At 34.4% G+C, this 21876-nt stretch overlaps 1 protein-coding gene across 1 annotated transcript in view; it reads left to right on the top strand.

Annotated features, from left to right (window-relative positions):
- LOC128997893 (TBC1 domain family member 14-like) overlaps positions 1-21876 on the top strand; it is a 121436-nt gene continuing 99560 nt past the window's right edge. The window contains exons 1-2 of the mRNA XM_054423684.1: positions 1-102; positions 2929-3149. Of these exons, the coding sequence (XP_054279659.1) occupies positions 1-102; positions 2929-3149 (323 nt within the window). The remainder of the gene's footprint in view (positions 103-2928; positions 3150-21876) is intronic.

Genomic DNA, 21876 nt, shown 5'->3' on the forward strand with positions numbered 1-21876 from the left:
ATGTCCACAGTGCAAGTGCGCAATGTCTGTGATCCTATAGTAGCAACTGCAGTCAACCGCGGCGGCTACCGCCCTCATGTGTACGCTCTCATGCCAACTCTAGTAACTTCAACCGCACAGGAGCCGCGGCGGTCGAAGGGAAATCTACGACCGCCGCGGTTTGTTGCGGTTGATTGGAAGTGGGCGGTTGCATGTGAACGGTCCCACTTGCTCCTTTGTACTTTCAACCGCCGCGGTTCCCGCGCAATGGCAACCGCGGCGGCTGCCGCCCTCATGTGTACAGGGCCTAATACAAGGCCGCGGCGAGTGAAAAGCGGCAACGTCGCATCAGTGTCTTGGCGTTCGGTCGTTTTACCATTACAGTGAATGGAGGAGTCGCGTACTCTACGTACATAATCGCGTTTCTACTACCTTTAATCATTAGTAATGACATTAAACTTCTTGCTACAGCATGCCAGATAGATGTGATGTGCCTGGATGCAAGAATAATTACGATAGCTCAATTAAAAATGAATAATACATACAGTGTTCTAAGATTACTTGATCCGCCGCGTAAGCAACAATTGCTTTCTGCTATTCTTTGATCAAATTAGACATCTTAAAAATATTCTCGTTTTGGTGTGAAACATTTTTTACGAATATGAACTTAGATTAAATTTGTAAAAAATGTAAGAATAAGACAACGATTCGTGTAAATATAGACGCGAGAAGCAAGTTTTAGGTAGTAATACCGTACTATTTCCTTATTTATTAGTCCATCTCATTGATAAATGCTGTTGTTAAGTGATTAAAATAACTTAAATAAATACCACTTCAAAGAAATAAGCCAGTGATTCTGTTAAGTAGGCCTACTAGTAAAAAAATATACACCATCATCTAACAATAAAAGCATCATAGTCTCCGAATCCAGTCTGAATGTTGATGTGATAAAAAAATTCTATTAATATTGTGGAAAGCCATATAGAGGCCTAGCTTCTGAAATCGTTTACAAAATGGCAAACGTTTTTCTTAGTAATTATTCAAAGAAAATAAATTGTTTAGTCAGTGTGCCTTCAAAATGAAAACTTCAAATTTTGTTGTCGCTAACTTACATGGTTTCCTCAGGTAGACTAAAACATAATATTCCTATTAAAAATTTAAAATTAATTTTATTTGAAAAAATTGTTAGATGTTAGTCTCTACAAATCCCAAAGTCTCTACAAATATTGAAGTGGCAATAAGTTAGTCCTACTGTATAACCATTCTTGGTATAGTAGTTTTATTTTGTAAAATTTAAGCACAGTCTGTCTAGTAGTTTTTACTATGTTGAATAACACACATACTGTATAAAAAGACACCATGAGATTTTTATATAATAGTGTAGATTATCAAATTAACAAAGGAAATATGTAAAAGTCCATCTATTTCCACATTCATCGTACTTACAATACGATAAATGCAACCAAAAACATTATGTTTGTATATTTTTAGTTTTAGACATATTGCGGTATGTTGTAATTTTTATCTAAATAAACAACATAGATTTCAATTTTGTCTATTTTACCATATTTAAAAATCTACTATCTACTACCATTGACTTTATATCTCAAAGTCAATGCTACTACTGTATTAGAGGTGGCTATGATTACGTGCATAATAGAACCACGCTGTTTTGTGTTGTTTCGTTGGAATCCTGATGTGCGCCAAAGTATAAATCGTACGACAATTCGAAAAAGTATAAATATGCAGCAATTAGCAGCTTTCTGTACTATAAACAGTACAAGGAAGTCAACTTTGTCGGGTGACTGTTGGAAAATATTTGTATTTAGCTTATAAATTTGTGAGATATTTCACCCCCTTTCTCACCCTTCCCTTAACTTAAAATTTATTTGGGATTGCGAGATATCCCTTTTGACATATCAATTGAAAGGGCATGTAAAAAGAAAATGTTTGGTGAAAGAATCTTTGTAATTGGCTATACATCTTTTATATTTCACCCCCCCCCCTCTCTCTCCCTACCCTCAACTTTAAATGTTGAAATGTCAATCCCCTGTGACATTTCAAATGAAAGGGTATGAAAAAAATCATTTCTGGTACGGTAATAATTTTTTTGAAATCAGATGATATATTTGTGAAATATTGCAATACCTATCTCCCCCTACCCCATTAGTTTAAAAAATTTTCACCAAACATTTTCTTTTTACATGCCCTTTCAATTGATATGTCACAAGGGATATCTCGCAATTCCAAAATTTTAAGTTAAGGGAAGGGAGAGAAAGGGGGTGAAATATCTCACAAATTTGTAAGCTAAATACAAATATTTTTTCACCAAACATTTTCTTTTTTTATGCTCTTTTATTTGATATGTCACAAGGGGTACCTTGCTATAAAAAAATAAGTTCCGGGGAGGGGGGGGATATCACACAAATTTATGAGCCAATTTCAAAATGTTTTTCAATAACATTTTCTTTTTTCGTGCTCTTTCATTTGATATGTCACAAGGGGTATCTCGCGATTTCAAAATTTTAAGTTAAGGGTAGGGAGAGAAAGGGGGTGAAATATCTCACAAATTTATGAGCCGATTTTCAATTTTTTCACCAAACATTTTCTTTTTTCTTGCTCTTTCATTTGATATGTCACAAGGGGTACCTTGTTATTAAAAAAAATTAAGTTGGTTTGACGGCAGGGGGGGAAAGGGGGGGAATGTAAATGTAACGTTGAATTCAAAACAATTGGGCCCCCTACGTCAATAGATGATTCCCACAAACTGCATATTTATATCTATTGCGGTTTTTACATAAATAAAGATGCAAGTTAAAAAAAACACCCTGTATATCGAGTAGTTATTGTACATTGATTTGTAAACCTAGTATTTGGATAAATCCACCTAAGTGGTGGATTGGCAACACTGATAACGTTATTTACTGTCAGTCAGTCAACTGTCACTAGTCACTGAGACTGAACTGTCACCCTTCCTCCTGCGTCAACTGTCAGCTCAGCAGGCAGCACACAGCGACAGCACTCAGCAGTCAGCACTCAGGAGGCAACCAGTCACAGTCACTACATCACTTACATCAGTCAGCAGTCAGCACTGAGCGAGCACTGAAACTGAAAGTCGCCCAGTGTAAGCAAGCACTCAGCAGAGAAAGGCGAAGGCCTGAAGCCCGAAGGTGAAAGGAAAGAACGGCCACAGAACAACAGACGCAGCGCAGCACGCAGAGACACCGTCGTGAAGTTAGCGGCTCTTTTCATCGGCGCTTTTTCGGTTTGTAATAGATGTGGGTTGGTACTCCTGCGGACGCCACAAACGTGTTTTGCAGGGATGTCGGAAAAACAATTCAATGACAATACGGTGCGAAATGATGTTTTTATATTTATATAATGTCAGTTATACATTGATAAAACGTGTATACAAGTTAAAACTAATTAATTGACGTATTTTAAAAGGCATATTTGAGACCGTACTGTACATTATACGTAGCTATGGCTTAACATAACGCGATCAATTAAAACTCCGAACATAAAAAGTGCATAATCTTTTTTTCCCAAGCCCATCACATCAACTTTGAGCTATTCTAATGGTAATATACAATTTGTAGAATACTCAGTATAAATATGATTGAGGCAGTCCAGTGAATTACGAAGCTATAAGGCAAAATGTATATATGGTTGATAGTAACTCGTATCAGGAAAAAGTGCACAATCTTTTTCCTAAGCCCATCACATCAACTTTGAGGTATTCTAATGGTAATGTACAATGTGTAGAATACTCAGTATAAATATGATTGAGGCAGTCCAGTGAATTACGAAGCTATAAGGCAAAATCTATATGGTTGATAGGAACTCGTATCAGGAAAAAGTGCACAATCTTTTTCCTTAGTCCATCACATCAACTTTGATGTATTCTAATGGTAATATGCAATGTGTAGAATACTCAGTATAAATATGATTGAGGCAGTCCAGTGAATTACGAAGTTATATGGCAAAATCTATATGGTTGATAGGAATTTGCGTCAGGAAAAGTGCACAATCTTTTTCCTAAGCCCATCACATCAACTTTGAGGTATTATAATGGTAAAATACAATGTGTAGAACACTCAGTATAAATATGGTTGAGGCAGTCCAGTAAATAACGAAGTTATATGGCAAAATGTATATGGTTGATAGGAACTCGCATCAGGAAAAGTGCACGATCTTTTTCCTAAGCCCATCACATCAACTTTGATGTATTCTAATGCTAATATACAATGTATAGAATAATCAGTATGAGTATGATTGCGGCAGTCCAGTGAATTACGAAGCTATAAGGCAAAATCTATATGGTTGATAGGAACTCGCATCAGGAAAAGTGCACAATCTTTTTCCTAAGCCCATCACATCAACTTTGAGGTATTCTAATGCTAATATACAATGTATAGAATAATCAGTATGAGTATGATTGCGGCAGTCCAGTGAATTACGAAGTTATATGGCAAAATCTATATGGTTGATAGGAATTTGCGTCAGGAAAAGTGCACAATCTTTTTCCTGAGCCCATCACATCAACTTTGAGGTATTCTAATGGTAATATACAATGTGTAGAATACTCAGGGTAAATATGATTGCGGCAGTCCAGTGAATTACGAAGCTATAAGGCAAAATCTATATGGTTGATAAGAATTTGCGTCAGGAAAAGTTTCGGTTTGTAATAGATGTGGGTTGGAACGCCTGCGGACGCCACAAACGTGTTTTGCAGGGATGTCGGAAACACAAATCAATGACAATACGATGCGAAATGATGTTTTTATATTTATATAATGTCAATAATACATTGATAAAACGTGTATACAAGTTAAAACTTATTATTTGACGTATTTTAAAAGGCATATTTGAGACCGTACTGTACATTATACGTAGCTAAGGCTTAACATAACGCGAACAATTAAAACTACGAACATAAAAAGTGCATAATCTTTTTCCCAAGCCCATCACATCAACTTTGAGCTATTCTAATGGTAATACACAATGTTTAGAATAATCAGTATGAGTATGATTGCGGCAGTCCAGTGAATTACGAAGCTATAAGGCAAAATGTATATGGTTGATAGTAACTCGTATCAGGAAAAAGTGCACAATCTTTTTCCTAAGCCCATCACATCAACTTTGAGGTATTCTAATGGTAATGTACAATGTGTAGAATACTCAGTATAAATATGATTGAGGCAGTCCAGTGAATTACGAAGCTATAAGGCAAAATCTATATGGTTGATAGTAACTCGTATCAGGAAAAAGTGCACAATCTTTTTCCTAAGCCCATCACATCAACATTGAGGTATTCTAATGTTAATATACAATGTGTAGAATACTCAGTATAAATATGATTGAGGCAGTCCAGTGAATTACGAAGCTATAAGGCAAAATCTATATGGTTGATAAGAATTTGCGTTAGGAAAAGTGCACAATCTTTTTCCTAAGCCCATCACATCAACTTTGAGGTATTCTAATGGTAATATACAATGTTTAGAATAATCAGTATGAGTATGATTGCGGCAGTCCAGTGAATTACGAAGTTATATGGTAAAATGTATATGGTTGATAGGAACTCGCATCAGGAAAAGTGCACAATCTTTTTCCTGAGCCCATCACATCAACTTTGAGGTATTCTAATGGTAATATACAATGTGTAGAATACTCAGGGTAAATATGATTGCGGCAGTCCAGTGAATTACGAAGCTATAAGGCAAAATCTATATGGTTGATAGGAATTTGCGTCAGGAAAAGTGCACAATCTTTTTCCTAAGCCCATCACATCAATTTTGAGGTATTCTAATGGTAATATACAATGTTTAGAATAATCAGTATGAGTATGATTGCGGCAGTCCAGTGAATTACGAAGCTATAAGGCAAAATCTATATGGTTGATAGGAATTTGCGTCAGGAAAAGTGCACAATCTTTTTCCTAAGCCCATCACATCAATTTTGAGGTATTCTAATGGTAATATACAATGTTTAGAATAATCAGTATGAGTATGATTGCGGCAGTCCAGTGAATTACGAAGTTATATGGCAAAATCTATATGGTTGATAGGAATTTGCGTCAGGAAAAGTGCACAATCTTTTTCCTAAGCCCATCACATCAACTTTGAGGTATTCTAATGCTAATATACAATGTATAGAATAATCAGTATGAGTATGATTGCGGTAGTCCAGTGAATTACGAAGCTATAAGGCAAAATCTATATGGTTTATAGGAATTTGCGTCAGGAAAAGTGCACAATCTTTTTCCTACCCATGTAGCACAGATGGTTGGGCCAACGTTGGTAAATTGTGGAGCCACACAGTTGGCCAACGGTAGAAATGTCACCTCTTTAAACTGTTTTCCAACCAACCATTGTCCAACAATGGCCCAACTATCCAAAAATACTGATGGCCAACTAACCATAACAACTGATATCCAACCAACCGTTTTATTTAACACAAAATATTAAAGATTTAGTATGAAAAGCATAATTATTAGTTGAGTAAATTGATTAAATAGTTCATAAAAACAAATTTTGAAAAAAAGCTAGAACAAAATTTTTTTGGCTCAGACGGGTCTTGAACCCGGGTCCTTCGACTTATGAGCCTCTTACCTTACCACTGAGCTATCTGCGATTGTTGATATAGAGAGTTTTCAAGTGGTGTAAGAGTAGCCGACAGTTGCAATGGTCGCAATACTTAAAACAATTTTGATACTACACACAGTATAATATGATTCTGTTAATCTGTTAAGGCATCATAAGTAGTTATTATTTTTTGGGGGGGGAGTTAGAGAGGATACTGGTATTTGAATATAGATTATTTAATTACCGTTAGATTATTAATGCTATTATAATTGACTGTTATATGATTAATTACTCTTTCCCCTTAAATTGTTGCAAATAAGTTAAAGAATATTAGTTGATCCAGAGAATGAAAGTCGTGTAAAACTCAACTATGGACCATCGTTGGTCCAACAAAAGTATCTTTTGTTGGTCCAATGGAGTGAAAAACGGTTGGACAACGGTTGGCTTGATGTATGATACCCAGCAATGCATATTAATGTATTTCATTAACAATGAACCAATGTTGGTCCACAGTTGTAAATATTGGTTGGCCCAACTACGAGATATACAGTTGGACAACGGTTGGTTGGTTGTGGAAGCTCCAACCAACCATCGACCAACTGTTCCACAGTTGGCCAACGTTGGCCCAACCATCTGTGCTACATGGGTAAGCCCATCACATCAACTTTGATGTATTCTAATGGTAATATACATTGTGTAGAATAATCTGTATAAGTATGATTGAGGCAGTCCTCTAAATTACCAAGTTATATGGCAAAATGTATATGGTTGATAGGAACTCGCATCAGGAAAAAGTGCACAACCTTTTTCCTAAGTCCATCACTTCAACTTTGAGGTATTCTAATGTTAATATACAATGTGTAGAATAATCAGTATGAGTGTGATTGAGGCATCCCCCTAAATTACCAAGTTATATGGCAAAATGTATATGGTTGATAGGAACTTGCAACAAATAAGAATGCATTATATTTTTTCTATGCACATCACAACAACTTTGAGCTATTCCAATTGTAAAATACATCGTAGTGTATAATATTTATGAATATGATTGAGGCAATCAAGTCAATTATCTGTGGAGAAATCTGAGGTATAATCTGAGGAGAGGTAACCTTAACGAAAGGGAAACAAAATGAAACTGCTTTTTCAAAAAGATAAAAATTTAAATAAGCTATTTTATTTACTTTATAAACATATCGTGTATGAAAATAATCTATTTACACAACCTTAAACTATAAACGTAAGCAAAACATGTTGGAAAACATAAAGATAAAAAACAACTAACTAGAATAATATCTAATTTGTTCCATTATACTGTAATGTTTTACCGAAACTCTGATCCATGATTCCTCTGGATCAATTAATTTTATTTGTAGTTTTAGATTTTAGTCTAGGTGTCCGAATTTATTGTGCCGATTAGCTTATAGACTTTTCATCCTATTGTAAAACGATTTTTTATGTTTGTTTCAAGACGTTAGTGTCACTGTACGCTTAAGTCGACAATGTATTATTTTATTTTTCTGTGTGTGTTTTATGAGTAGCGCTTTACTGTTCCACTGTATTACAATAGTTGGATAATTTTATTTGCTTAATCAATGTTTTATCACCCCAGCCACAGAAAACCAGCGGGATAAGTGAATTTCTATTTGCTCGATTGGATTTTCATCAAAATATCTCCTTAAATAGTCATGTTTATTCCGAAGTTAAATAATAACCTAAGTTTAATGAGTTATCACGCGAGTTGCTACAACGAAGGGTAATTTTATTTGTAAAATGTTAATAGATTATTACTAAATAAATTTATTAATTTGCCAAATTTCATACAAATGTGTTCATAAACAAGCAAACTGCAACGGTTTAATTATTCTATGTAGGTAATGTATAAATAACATGGAAATTTAAATTTTGCATGTTTTTCATAAATGTTTTTCTTTAACTTTAAGCCTTAGCAACTATTCAACATAATAAATGATTTGTTTTTAAGACATTGAAAATGGGTTGAAAAGAATTTTATATAAAATTTGTATTACTTCAAAATTTAATAGATACGTTATATAAGGTAATAAAGCCGATTCTTTTTTTAAAAAATTCTGTCAAATCAGTGGAGATAGATATCGAAGTTTAAATAGATTTCAACTGTAAACACCATAGCCGGCCTTGGATGGTGCAAACAAAAAATTGATGATAAAATAATTCCCCCTTTTAATTTTTTATAATTAACATAAATATTGTAAAATTTTAATACTTTTAAATTATTCTGTATTTTATACCCAATGTGTGGGCATTGTACCTAAGGCCGGCTCTGATGAACACACGACTAACACAAAAGGAGACTAAAATATTCAAGAAAAACCAATACCTAATACTAGTACATCTGATGTACAAACAGAACTACATAGAAAGTTACCAAATTACAGTGATAAAGTAAAAAGTTCAAGATTCGTTATAATGAAGATTTTGAGGAAATATTTACGTAAACAAACTGAATAATAATAACAAATGCCCTTATGATTTTGACTGTATAGTTCGGCCGCTTAGAAAACGACTTGCGCGCTAATGCTAAACTAATGCTGGAGGAGGTCGCTTTCTAAGCGGCCGAACTATAGTAGCAAATTTAACACAGCTAGAATGTAGGAGGATTAAATTTTAGGAGGATAGAGGAAAAGCTCTAGTTTTGTTGAAGCCAGCCCGACCGCGCGCCGATCCGTTTTGTGTGTGTGTGGGGGGGGGGGGATTTTTAGATACCTGCATTACAATATAACGTTTTTAAGGCAACCGTACACGCCAACCAATTAGGACCGTTAGAATGTCATTTTAGAGATTAAGTTACTGAAATAGCAGTGAAGTATTTAAAAGATTTATATAGGTCTACATAAATCACGCAAACAAAATTAATAACTCATATTATGGAATCGGAATATTAGAAACCTACATAAGAGGAAGAATGTATTAATGAACGAATAATATGTACTAAGATGGCCAGTTAATATGGTTTTAAATACCCCCGCCGCAGCAAACCTGCAGACTAAGCGAATTTCCATTAATCTGATTGGATTTACACTAAAATGCCTTCATAAAAATAGCACATTTATTTCCTATTTAAATAGAATTAGTTTAACGAGTACTTAGGTTTGCTGCAACAGGGAGGGTAAAAAAGATTTTTTTTATAAAATGATAATAGTTTAGTAAGAAATAAAAGTATTTTCCAAAATCAATCAAAATATGTTCATAAACAAGCAAACTACAACAGTTGACTTATTCTCCATAAGAATAACATGGGAATTTTAAAATTACAATTTTTTAAATTTTCTCCGTAACAATTAGGCGCATAATAACGCTTCAATATACTAAATTATTTGTTTTTTTAAGCTCTACAAAATGGTTTAAAAAGAAATTGTGAAATTTTGTGTTTTTAGGGTCAAAAATGGGAAAAACCTATTTTTACCCCATAAAACCCCCCATAAACCCCCGTTCCCATAGTCCGATCATGCTGGTTCGCGAACTCATTCAAGTTTATCCCGCCTTACACCTTCAAACCAAATTTTATCAAAATCGGACAAAAATTACTCAAGTTATCGTGCGGATGGACACATATATATATATATATATATATATATATATATATATATATATATATATATATATATATATCTCTATATATAGATATATAAAAATTTGAACGAATGGTGTTTTTGGCCTCTGGGGACATCAAAATGAAAAAGTAAATCGGTCCCGGGCTTAGGTCTTACCATGAGACCTACGGTAATAGCTACTTCCCTATAGGGAAATTCGCTAAAAGGATTCATGTTTTTTGTCCTACTACTATCCATAAATCCCACATGAGAAAAATACAAGTCACACCCCCATAAACCATATACTTAAAATGTTTGTCATTACGAGAAACCTTGCGCAAAACTATCCATTATGCCATAAATTGCCCTTTAAGGTCGCAATTCCTTTCTAAAGGGAACACTTATATACCTAAATGTTAAAAATACCTCAGCTGTACTTATTTGTTTGTTAATATTTTAATTTATTACCTAATTAAATTTAGGTGTTATTATTTGTTTGTATTACTGTATTATGTTTTGCTAATTTCTGTTTAACTTAACCAACCAATATTTTTATTAATACTTATGAAGTCAAACGGGGTTAAGCCCGTGTGTAACAGCTAGTTGTGTTAATATAGATTGTGTGGTTCATAATCATATACTCAAATCATAAAAAAGTAGAAGTACCTATTTGAAAATATTTGCATGAAAACAAATCAAATAACTATAAAATAATGATAGGGTCTTCTACGTACGCACTGTGGCGTCTGAGGATGCGATAGCAGAAAGATTTCGCTTTTTAGTAAAAGCACAGAAAACATTCTACGCAAAAGTTTCCCAATCTCATCCATGTTTATTATAGGTAGCTACGGTTTTTGCCACTCGAGTGTTCTACCGTTGACTTTAAATCCTTAACGGTTCTACCATAAGCTTCACCGCTATTAGGTACTAGGCTTCACCGCAACATGTATATCCCTATTCGCATGCCCTCTCCTTAATGTTTAATCCTCCTAGGCTAGACTCTTAAGAAACCTCGACATTTTGATCACTTCAGATAAGAATCTTCATCACCCCCAGAGAAACGCTACAAACATGTTTTGGTAATATTCCCATGCTTCCCACGTCATTTAAAAATGTGCAATTTGAACTAAATTGCTATATACTGTATATATAAAAATAAAGGGCGATGTAGAGCGCTGATAATTGGATACAATTTATATAATAGCAACTGCCGGTTTTGTTTAGTAGATTTGTACATTTTGTGTATTTTATTTATATTTGTTTCTATCACATACTAGAAGAGATTGTAATTAAAAACGTAGTACAGTTATTTTATTGCGTATTGCTAAAGTGCCGTAATGCCGTATTGCTGTACCGTAAAATACTGTACTCTTCACCTTCAGCACCCCCTCGTCCTGAAACCACCCCCTCCCCTCCACCGATAACTGATCACACAAACCAAAGGTGATGATGACTCTCCTACTAGTTGGTATTATAGTACCTTTTACAATAAGGTTTCTATACACCTAGAAACTATCTTGTAAGATTTATTAATTGGTAAGATTGTCGCTAGATGTACAGAAAAAACTTACTGTACATGCTTGTTGGTACTAGTGTATTGTCTTAAAACCCATATTTAGTATTATTTTTAGTAATACTTCTTATGCTACAAAGTGTCAATTTATTACAGTAAAACAAATATAATCAACAACAATATTTTAAGAGTCCTTGGAGGCTAGCGGCCATCTTGGATAGTTTTAAACAGCTGCTGTAGAGATAATGATCCAAAAATAGTTTTTCAAACACCAAAGTTATCATTTAAATATCCTCAATACTATGACATTAAAAATTGTCTTGTTTGTTTTGAATTGATTTTCAAGGGAGATCATGGAAGCAAACGGCCATATTAGATTTTCCCGCAATAAGAGCAATGTTAAATGCGTTATTTTTAAATAGCCACTGAAGAGTTATTTACCACCTCAAAATATGTTTTCAAATACCAAAGTGATTGTAATTTAAATATACAGCACCCTGTTAAATGGAAAATTTCCTAAATTGTTTTATGAATCAGAACGTCTAGGCTCCAAGGACTACTAGGCCAATGAAATGTAAAAGTGGAGCGTTTCGACTGTCTTATCTTCCGAGTGTAGCCGCGATGTCAAACTGTAAGTTGACTCGTCCCTATCATTGTTTGAAGCACGTCCAAGTATGCCGGTGTCAGAATTGGTGCTGTTGTCCGTTCAACGGTGAACCTCCGCCGCAACAGTGAAGCACACAACACACAGTCTTGACGGGACAGGCAGGACGACACATCTCCAATGTCCCCACAGATCAGCAGTCATCGCATATGTAACAATAATGACAAGTATTAAAAACAAATTATGTTATTGGTAAAATGTTATAAATGTTTTTCCTGCAAATGAAAATGTATTAATATCAAGTGCATTTCACTATTCTTCAGCTAGATTGCGGCTGCCGGCCGTTACCCTCATGGCAAGTGCTACTAAAAAGTTAATTGATATCATTAATAAGCTCAACAATATCCCTAGGCATTTTTTAACATTCCAGTAACCAATACAATAACAAAAAATGTAGTTATTGAAGCACAAGTTCTGACAAAATACATACTGTAATAAGTTAGCCCTTAATTTTATTTTATGTGTCCATGTTCTGACGTTTAGTTTACTTTTTATTTTTAAAGCCGTAAGATGTTATTTCATAACAAGAGTAGAAAGTTATTAATTAAATATTTAAGATCACGTCTGAAGTGGAAGATTAATCGAGCACTTTAAATGGCAACATGAATAGATTAGCGATCACATAATTAAAACTTTAGTTCTGTGGTCGCTGGTATGGACCCACTTTCATTGTGTTTTTAACATGTCAAACTCATAAAATGTTTCAGGCCATAACTTCAATTTAAAGTTATTATTTACTTTAGCAGTAGTAAACAATGTAATTATGAATTTTTGCAGGTAATAACTATGTAAAGAAAACAGGTAATTTAACAGTATTGTAATGAAAATATTTTATTCTTATAGGAATACGTATAATAAATCTATAAAAAATCCAAATGTACTCGTTGGTATGGATTTATAATTGGTTCGGTTACAAATACTTGGTAATGAAATATTGCACTCATGAATAAAGCACATAGGCCTATACAACAACGCAGATCTCAATCGTCAAAGTAAGTTAATAGATTACCTAGTCTAGCAAACATCATACCGTACTATATAATATTTAAATGTGGAAGTTTGTGTGTTTGTTTTTTTTTTTTAAGTTCAATCACGCAAGGACTGGTCAGATTGGGCTGAAATTTGGCATGATAATTGATCACATTCTATGGGGTAAAAATTGGTTTTTCTCATTTTTGACACTCGATATATAACTATTTCCCAATTTCTCCCTAACCCTTTTTGGATTATTAAACAAATAATTTCGTATTTTGAAGTGTAGATTTATCTTATTGAGAATAAGGAAACTGTTGTAGAGACTTGTTGTGAGACGACAATAGATAAAATCGGCTAAGAAATGGTGGAGGAGTTCAACCGACAAAATTTCATGTAGCGTATTAATTATATAGATACTCCAATTTGACAGGTATTTTAGTAGGTATTAAGGGGACTTGTAAATTGAATAATTTACACTTTGGAGTCAAAAGTTAGCTTTCACTTTGGATGTTGAGGGTTATGTCTAATTGCACTTGGTTAATCTTTTTCATGTTTTGTTGAGGCGTGTGCTCCCGCTATCTCCGCGTCCCGCCACCTCCGAACCCAAATCTGTTCCTTATCCTCTGAATTCTTGAGTGACCCTTGTAATCCCCTGTCACCCTACTGTATTTCATTTTATTTTTAAATGCTGAATTTGTGTCACAAACGCTGAATGTTTACAGCTGTTACGTTAAGCAAATGGAGTTATAGCAAAAGCTTTAGTCTAGAAGGTTAGCGTCGGCTGCTAGACTTTTTTAAAATTAAAACGTAATTTCTAGAAAACTGAAACCCTAAACTAAAATTATGCCTTCGACATATCCTAGTTCTCAAAATTATCTTTCTTTCGACACAAAAATCGTGTGGTTGATTCAGTATCGTGAAATAAAAAAAACCCTGTTACGTTTTAATATATACAAGCTATTGGCCCGTCATACGTACGGGAATCGAGTAGTCAGTTAAAATTCTGTTTAATTCAGAACAGTTCGTTATGCATTTTAAATTCGATAATTTGAAACCCCTGAAACAGTTCTCGGGAGCAGAGCATTCGATTTGTATATACATCAATGGTCTTACTTATCTCTGTGGTCTACTCATATCAACTAATCTTACTTGTTTCCTATAACCAATGACAAAATCATAGACTAAATCAAATAACCTCATAGTTCTATAGAATATTTTACCACACAAATATTTTTCAAACAAAGAAATTATACTAACTGGATATTTTACTATCAATTCTTAAACAAAATAGTCAATATTGATTTTGAATTGAGTTTTGAAGATAAAAAATAGTACAGTTATTTTTAATGCGTATTTCAAAAAAATTCTTTCAAAATCCCTAACATGGGTACCCTTAAAACGGTCCCAGGGCTAAGCTAAGTTATCATGACATTATATAAATATAAAAACATCATTTCGCACCGTATTGTCATTGATTTGTGTTTCCGACATCCCTGCAAACACGTTTGTGGCGTCCGCAGGCGTGCCAACCCACATCTATTACCGTACAAACCGAAACTTTTCCTGACGCAAATTCCTATAAACCATATAGATTTTGCCTTATAGCTTTGTAATTCACTGGACTGCAGCAATCATATTTACCCTGAGTATTCTACACATTGTATATTACCATTAGAATACCTCAAAGTTGATGTGATGGGCTCAGGAAAAAGATTGTGCACTTTTCCTGATGCGAGTTCCTATCAACCATATACATTTTGCCATATAACTTCGTAATTTATTGGACTGCCGCAATCATACTCATACTGATTATTCTATACATTGTATATTAGCATTAAAATACCTCAAAGTTGATGTGATGGGCTTAGGAAAAAGATTGTGCACTTTTCCTGACGCAAATTCCTATCAACCATATAGATTTTTCCATACAACTTCGTAATTCACTGGACTGCCGCAATCATACTCATACTGATTATTCTATACATTGTATATTAGCATTAGAATACCTCAAAGTTGATGTGATGGGCTTAGGAAAAAGATTGTGCACTTTTCCTGATGCGAGTTCCTATCAACCATATACATTTTGCCATATAACTTCGTAATTCACTGGACTGCCGCAATCATACTCATACTGATGATTCTAAACATTGTATATTACCATTAGAATACATCAAAGTTGATGTGATGGGCTTAGGAAAATGATTGTGCACTTTTCCTGATGCGAGTTACTATCAACCATATACATTTTGCCATATAGCTTCGTAATTCACTGGACTGCCTCAATCATATGTATACTGAGTATTCTACACATTGTATATTACCATTAGAATACATCAAAGTTGATGTGATGGACTAAGGAAAAAGATTGTGCACTTTTTCCTGATGCGAGTTCCTATCAACCATATAGATTTTGCCATATAACTTCGTAATTCACTGGACTGCCGCAATCATACTCATGCCGATTATTCTATACATTGTATATTAGCATTAGAATACCTCAGAGTTGATGTGATGGGCTTAGGAAAAAGATTGTGCACTTTTCCTGACGCAAATTCCTATCAACCATATAGATTTTGCCATATAACTTCGTAATTTACTGGACTGCCGCAATCATACTCATGCCGATTATTCTATACATTGTATATTAGCATTAGAATACCTCAAAGTTGATGTGATGGGCTTAGGAACAAGATTGTGCACTTTTCCTGATGCGAGTTCCTATCAACCATATACATTTTGCCATATAACTTCGTAATTTACAGGACTGCTGCAATCATAGTCATACTGATTATTCTAAACATTGTATATTACCATTAGAATACCTCAAAGTTGATGTGATGGGCTTAGGAAAAAGATTGTGCACTTTTCCTGACGCAAATTCCTATAAACCATATAGATTTTGCCTTATAGCTTCGTAATTCACTGGACTGCCGCAATTATACTCATACTGATTATTCTATACATTGTATATTAGCATTAGAATACCTCAAAGTTGATGTGATGGGCTTAGGAAAAAGATTGTGCACTTTTCCTGACGCAAATTCCTATCAACCATATAGATTTTGCCATATAACTTCGTAATTCACTGGACTGCCGCAATCATACTCATACTGATTATTCTAAACATTGTATATTACCATTAGAATACCTCAAAATTGATGTGTAGGGCTTAGGAAAAAGATTGTGCACTTTTCCTAACGCAAATTCCTATCAACCATATAGATTTTGCCTTATAGCGTCGTAATTCACTGGACTGCCGCAATCATACTCATACTGATTATTCTATACATTGTGTATTAGCATTAGAATACATCAAAGTTGATGTGATGGGCTTAGGAAAAAGATTGTGCACTTTTCCTGATGCGAGTTCCTATCAACCATATACATTTTGCCATATAACTTCGTAATTCACTGGACTGCCGCAATCATACTCATACTGATTATTCTATACATTGTATATTAGCATTAGAATACCTCAAAGTTGATGTGATGGGCTTAGGAAAAAGATTGTGCACTTTTCCTGACGCAAATTCCTATCAATCATATAGATTTTGCCTTATAGCTTCGTAATTCACTGGACTGCCGCAATCATACTCATACTAATTATTCTATACATTGTATATTAGCATTAGAATACATCAAAGTTGATGTGATGGGCTTAGGAAAAAGATTGTGCACTTTTCCTGATGCGAGTTCCTATCAACCTTATACATTTTGCCTTATAACTTCGTAATTTACAGGACTGCTGCAATCATAGTCATACTGATTATTCTAAACATTGTATATTACCATTAGAATACCTCAAAGTTGATGTGATGGGCTTAGGAAAAAGATTGTGCACTTTTCCTGACGCAAATTCCTATAAACCATATAGATTTTGCCTTATAGCTTCGTAATTCACTGGACTGCCGCAATTATACTCATACTGATTATTCTATACATTGTATATTAGCATTAGAATACCTCAAAGTTGATGTGATGGGCTTAGGAAAAAGATTGTGCACTTTTCCTGACGCAAATTCCTATCAACCATATAGATTTTGCCATATAACTTCGTAATTCACTGGACTGCCGCAATCATACTCATACTGATTATTCTAAACATTGTATATTACCATTAGAATACCTCAAAATTGATGTGTAGGGCTTAGGAAAAAGATTGTGCACTTTTCCTAACGCAAATTCCTATCAACCATATAGATTTTGCCTTATAGCGTCGTAATTCACTGGACTGCCGCAATCATACTCATACTGATTATTCTATACATTGTGTATTAGCATTAGAATACATCAAAGTTGATGTGATGGGCTTAGGAAAAAGATTGTGCACTTTTCCTGATGCGAGTTCCTATCAACCATATACATTTTGCCATATAACTTCGTAATTCACTGGACTGCCGCAATCATACTCATACTGATTATTCTATACATTGTATATTAGCATTAGAATACCTCAAAGTTGATGTGATGGGCTTAGGAAAAAGATTGTGCACTTTTCCTGACGCAAATTCCTATCAATCATATAGATTTTGCCTTATAGCTTCGTAATTCACTGGACTGCCGCAATCATACTCATACTAATTATTCTATACATTGTATATTAGCATTAGAATACATCAAAGTTGATGTGATGGGCTTAGGAAAAAGATTGTGCACTTTTCCTGATGCGAGTTCCTATCAACCTTATACATTTTGCCTTATAACTTCGTAATTTACAGGACTGCTGCAATCATAGTCATACTGATTATTCTAAACATTGTATATTACCATTAGAATACCTCAAAGTTGATGTGATGGGCTTAGGAAAAAGATTGTGCACTTTTCCTGACGCAAATTCCTATAAACCATATAGATTTTGCCTTATAGCTTCGTAATTCACTGGACTGCCGCAATTATACTCATACTGATTATTCTATACATTGTATATTAGCATTAGAATACCTCAAAGTTGATGTGATGGGCTTAGGAAAAAGATTGTGCACTTTTCCTGACGCAAATTCCTATCAATCATATAGATTTTGCCTTATAGCTTCGTAATTCACTGGACTGCCGCAATCATACTCATACTGATTATTCTATACATTGTATATTAGCATTAGAATACCTCAAAATTGATGTGATGGGCTTAGGAAAAAGATTGTTTACTTTTCCTGATGCGAGTTCCTATTAACCATATACATTTTGCCATATTACTTCGTAATTCACTGAACTGCCGCAATCATACTCATACTGATTATTCTACACATTGTATATTACCATTAGAATACCTCAAAGTTGATGTGATGGGCTTAGGAAAAAGATTGTGCACTTTTCCTGACGCAAATTCCTATCAACCATATAGATTTTGCCTTATAGCTTCGTAATTCACTGGACTGCCTCAATCATATTTATACTGAGTATTCTACACATTGTATATTACCATTAGAATACATCAAAGTTGATGTGATGGACTTAGGAAAAAGGTTGTGCACTTTTTCCTGATGCGAGTTCCTATCAACCATATAGATTTTGCCTTATAGCTTCGTAATTCACTGGACTGCCTCAATCATATTTATACTGAGTATTCTACACATTGTACATTACCATTAGAATACCTCAAAGTTGATGTGATGGGCTTAGGAAAAATATTGTGCACTTTTTCCTGATACGAGTTACTATCAACCATATACATTTTGCCTTATAGCTTCGTAATTCACTGGACTGCCTCAATCATATTTATACTGAGTATTCTACACATTGTATATTACCATTAGAATAGCTCAAAGTTGATGTGATGGGCTTAGGAAAAAGATTGTGCACTTTTCCTGATGCGAGTTCCTATCAACCTTATACATTTTGCCTTATAACTTCGTAATTTACAGGACTGCCGCAATCATAGTCATACTGATTATTCTAAACATTGTATATTACCATTAGAATACATCAAAGTTGATGTGATGGACTAAGGAAAAAAATTGTGCACTTTTTCCTGATACGAGTTACTATCAACCATATACATTTTGCCTTATAGCTTCGTAATTCACTGGACTGCCTCAATCATATTTATACTGAGTATTCTACACATTGTATATTACCATTAGAATAGCTCAAAGTTGATGTGATGGGCTTGGGAAAAAAGATTATGCACTTTTTATGTTCGGAGTTTTAATTGATCGCGTTATGTTAAGCCATAGCTACGTATAATGTACACTACGGTCTCAAATATGCCTTTTAAAATACGTCAATTAATTAGTTTTAACTTGTAAACACGTTTTATCAATGTATAATTGACATTATATAAATATAAAAACATCATTTCGCACCGTATTGTCATTGAATTGTTTTTCCGACATCCCTGCAAAACACGTTTGTGGCGTCCGCAGGAGTACCAACCCACATCTATAACAAACCAAAAAAGCGCCGATGAAAAGAGCCGCTAACTTCACGACGGTTATAACTTCGTAATTCACTGGACTGCCGCAATCATACTCATACTGATTATTCTAAACATTGTATATTACCATTAGAATACCTCAAAGGTGATGTGATGGGCTTAGGAAAAAGATTGTGCACTTTTCCTGACGCAAATTCTTATCAACCATATAGATTTTGCCTTATAGCTTCGTAATTCACTGGACTGCCTCAATCATATTTATACTGAGTATTCTACATATTGTATATTACCATTAGAATACATCAAAGTTGATGTGATGGGCTTAGGAAAATGATTGTGCACTTTTCCTGATGCGAGTTACTATCAACCATATACATTTTGCCATATAGCTTCGTAATTCACTGGACTGCCTCAATCATATGTATACTGAGTATTCTACACATTGTATATTACCATTAGAATACATCAAAGTTGATGTGATGGACTAAGGAAAAAGATTGTGCACTTTTTCCTGATGCGAGTTCCTATCAACCATATAGATTTTGCCTTATAGCTTCGTAATTCACTGGACTGCCTCAATCATATTTATACTGAGTATTCTACACATTGTATATTACCATTAGAATACATCAAAGTTGATGTGATGGACTAAGGAAAAAGATTGTGCACTTTTCCTGATGCGAGTTCCCATCAACCATATGGATTTTGCCTTATAGCTTCGTTATTCACTGGACTGCCGCAATCATACTCATACTGATTATTCTATACATTGTATATTAGCATTAGAATACCTCAAAGTGGATGTGATGGGCTTAGGAAAAAGATTGTGCACTTTTCCTGATGCGAGTTCCTATCAACCATATAGATTTTGCCTTATAGCTTCGTAATTCGCTGGACTGCCTCAATCATATTTATACTGAGTATTCTACACATTGTACATTACCATTAGAATACCTCAAAGTTGATGTGATGGGCTTAGGAAAAAGATTGTGCACTTTTTCCTGATACGAGTTACTATCAACCATATAGATTTTGCCTTATAGCTTCGTAATTCACTGGACTGCATCAATCATATTTATACTGAGTATTCTACACATTGTGTATTACCATTAGAATAGCTCAAAGTTGATGTGATGGGCTTGGGAAAAAGATTATGCACTTTTTATGTTCGGAGTTTTAATTGTTCGCGTTATGTTAAGCCTTAGCTACGTATAATGTACAGTACGGTCTCAAATGTGCCTTTTAAAATACGTCAAATAATTAGTTAACTTGTATACACGTTTTATCAATGTATTATTGACATTATATAAATATAAAAACATCATTTCGCATCGTATTGTCATTGATTTGTGTTTCCGTTATCCCTGCAAAACACGTTTGTGGCGTCCGCAGGCGTACCAACCCACATCTATTACAAACCGAAAAAGCGCCGATGAAAAGAGCCGCTAACTTCACGACGGTGCAGAGACGACCATCTATGTCTAAGTTTTCATTTTAACAGTGATGACAGGATGGGTTAGTCTAAATTTCATGAATAATTTATATTAGTTTGCCCTTAGGTGAATCGTGGAAAATGAACAATAACCGGAACCTTAACTTTATTCTGAACAACCAAGTAGTTTATGAGTGCACTGTTAGGTACGATTGTCTGTGTTGATTTCAAGAACTCAGGTTGTATATATATTCTTGTTAGATGAGGGTAGGTTATTAGCCTACTGCCAATAAGTCATAACAACATAGCTAAGCGAACTTGTACAATTAAGTAGATAATCATTTGGAAACAATGTTAGTAGTGTAAACATGAAGCCGTTTCCCCCTGATCAAGGACACGATGACATTGAAACCCACAAAGATTCAGCTAGACATTCTGAAAAAATATTTTGTGGTAGTTTGAAGGTTAATCAGAATAATTGCCAGTGTTATGCTAAGAATAATGGAAGCAGTGATTGTCAGCATATTTCCGAAACAGATAATCTTATAAGATGTCCAAGGTTAAGAACTAATTTCCATTCCCTAAAATCAGATAAACAAAAGTTGAGCCCTGCACACTATCTTCAAAAGGTGTTTCTATCAAGCGTTACACAGAAATTCCGAAGTCAAAGTTTGCCCAGTTGCAGTGATAAAAAAAACCACATAGGCCTAAAGGTTTCGGTAGGCCTGAATAACACAAACGAAGATATTAGTGAACCATCAACTCCATTAGTTGATGCTACTAGCAG

This window comes from Macrosteles quadrilineatus, unplaced genomic scaffold (assembly GCF_028750875.1).
Source record: "Macrosteles quadrilineatus isolate MER2022 unplaced genomic scaffold, UCM_ALF_1.0 Scaffold_1__1_contigs__length_201487025, whole genome shotgun sequence".
Classification (NCBI taxonomy): Eukaryota; Metazoa; Arthropoda; class Insecta; order Hemiptera; family Cicadellidae; genus Macrosteles; species Macrosteles quadrilineatus.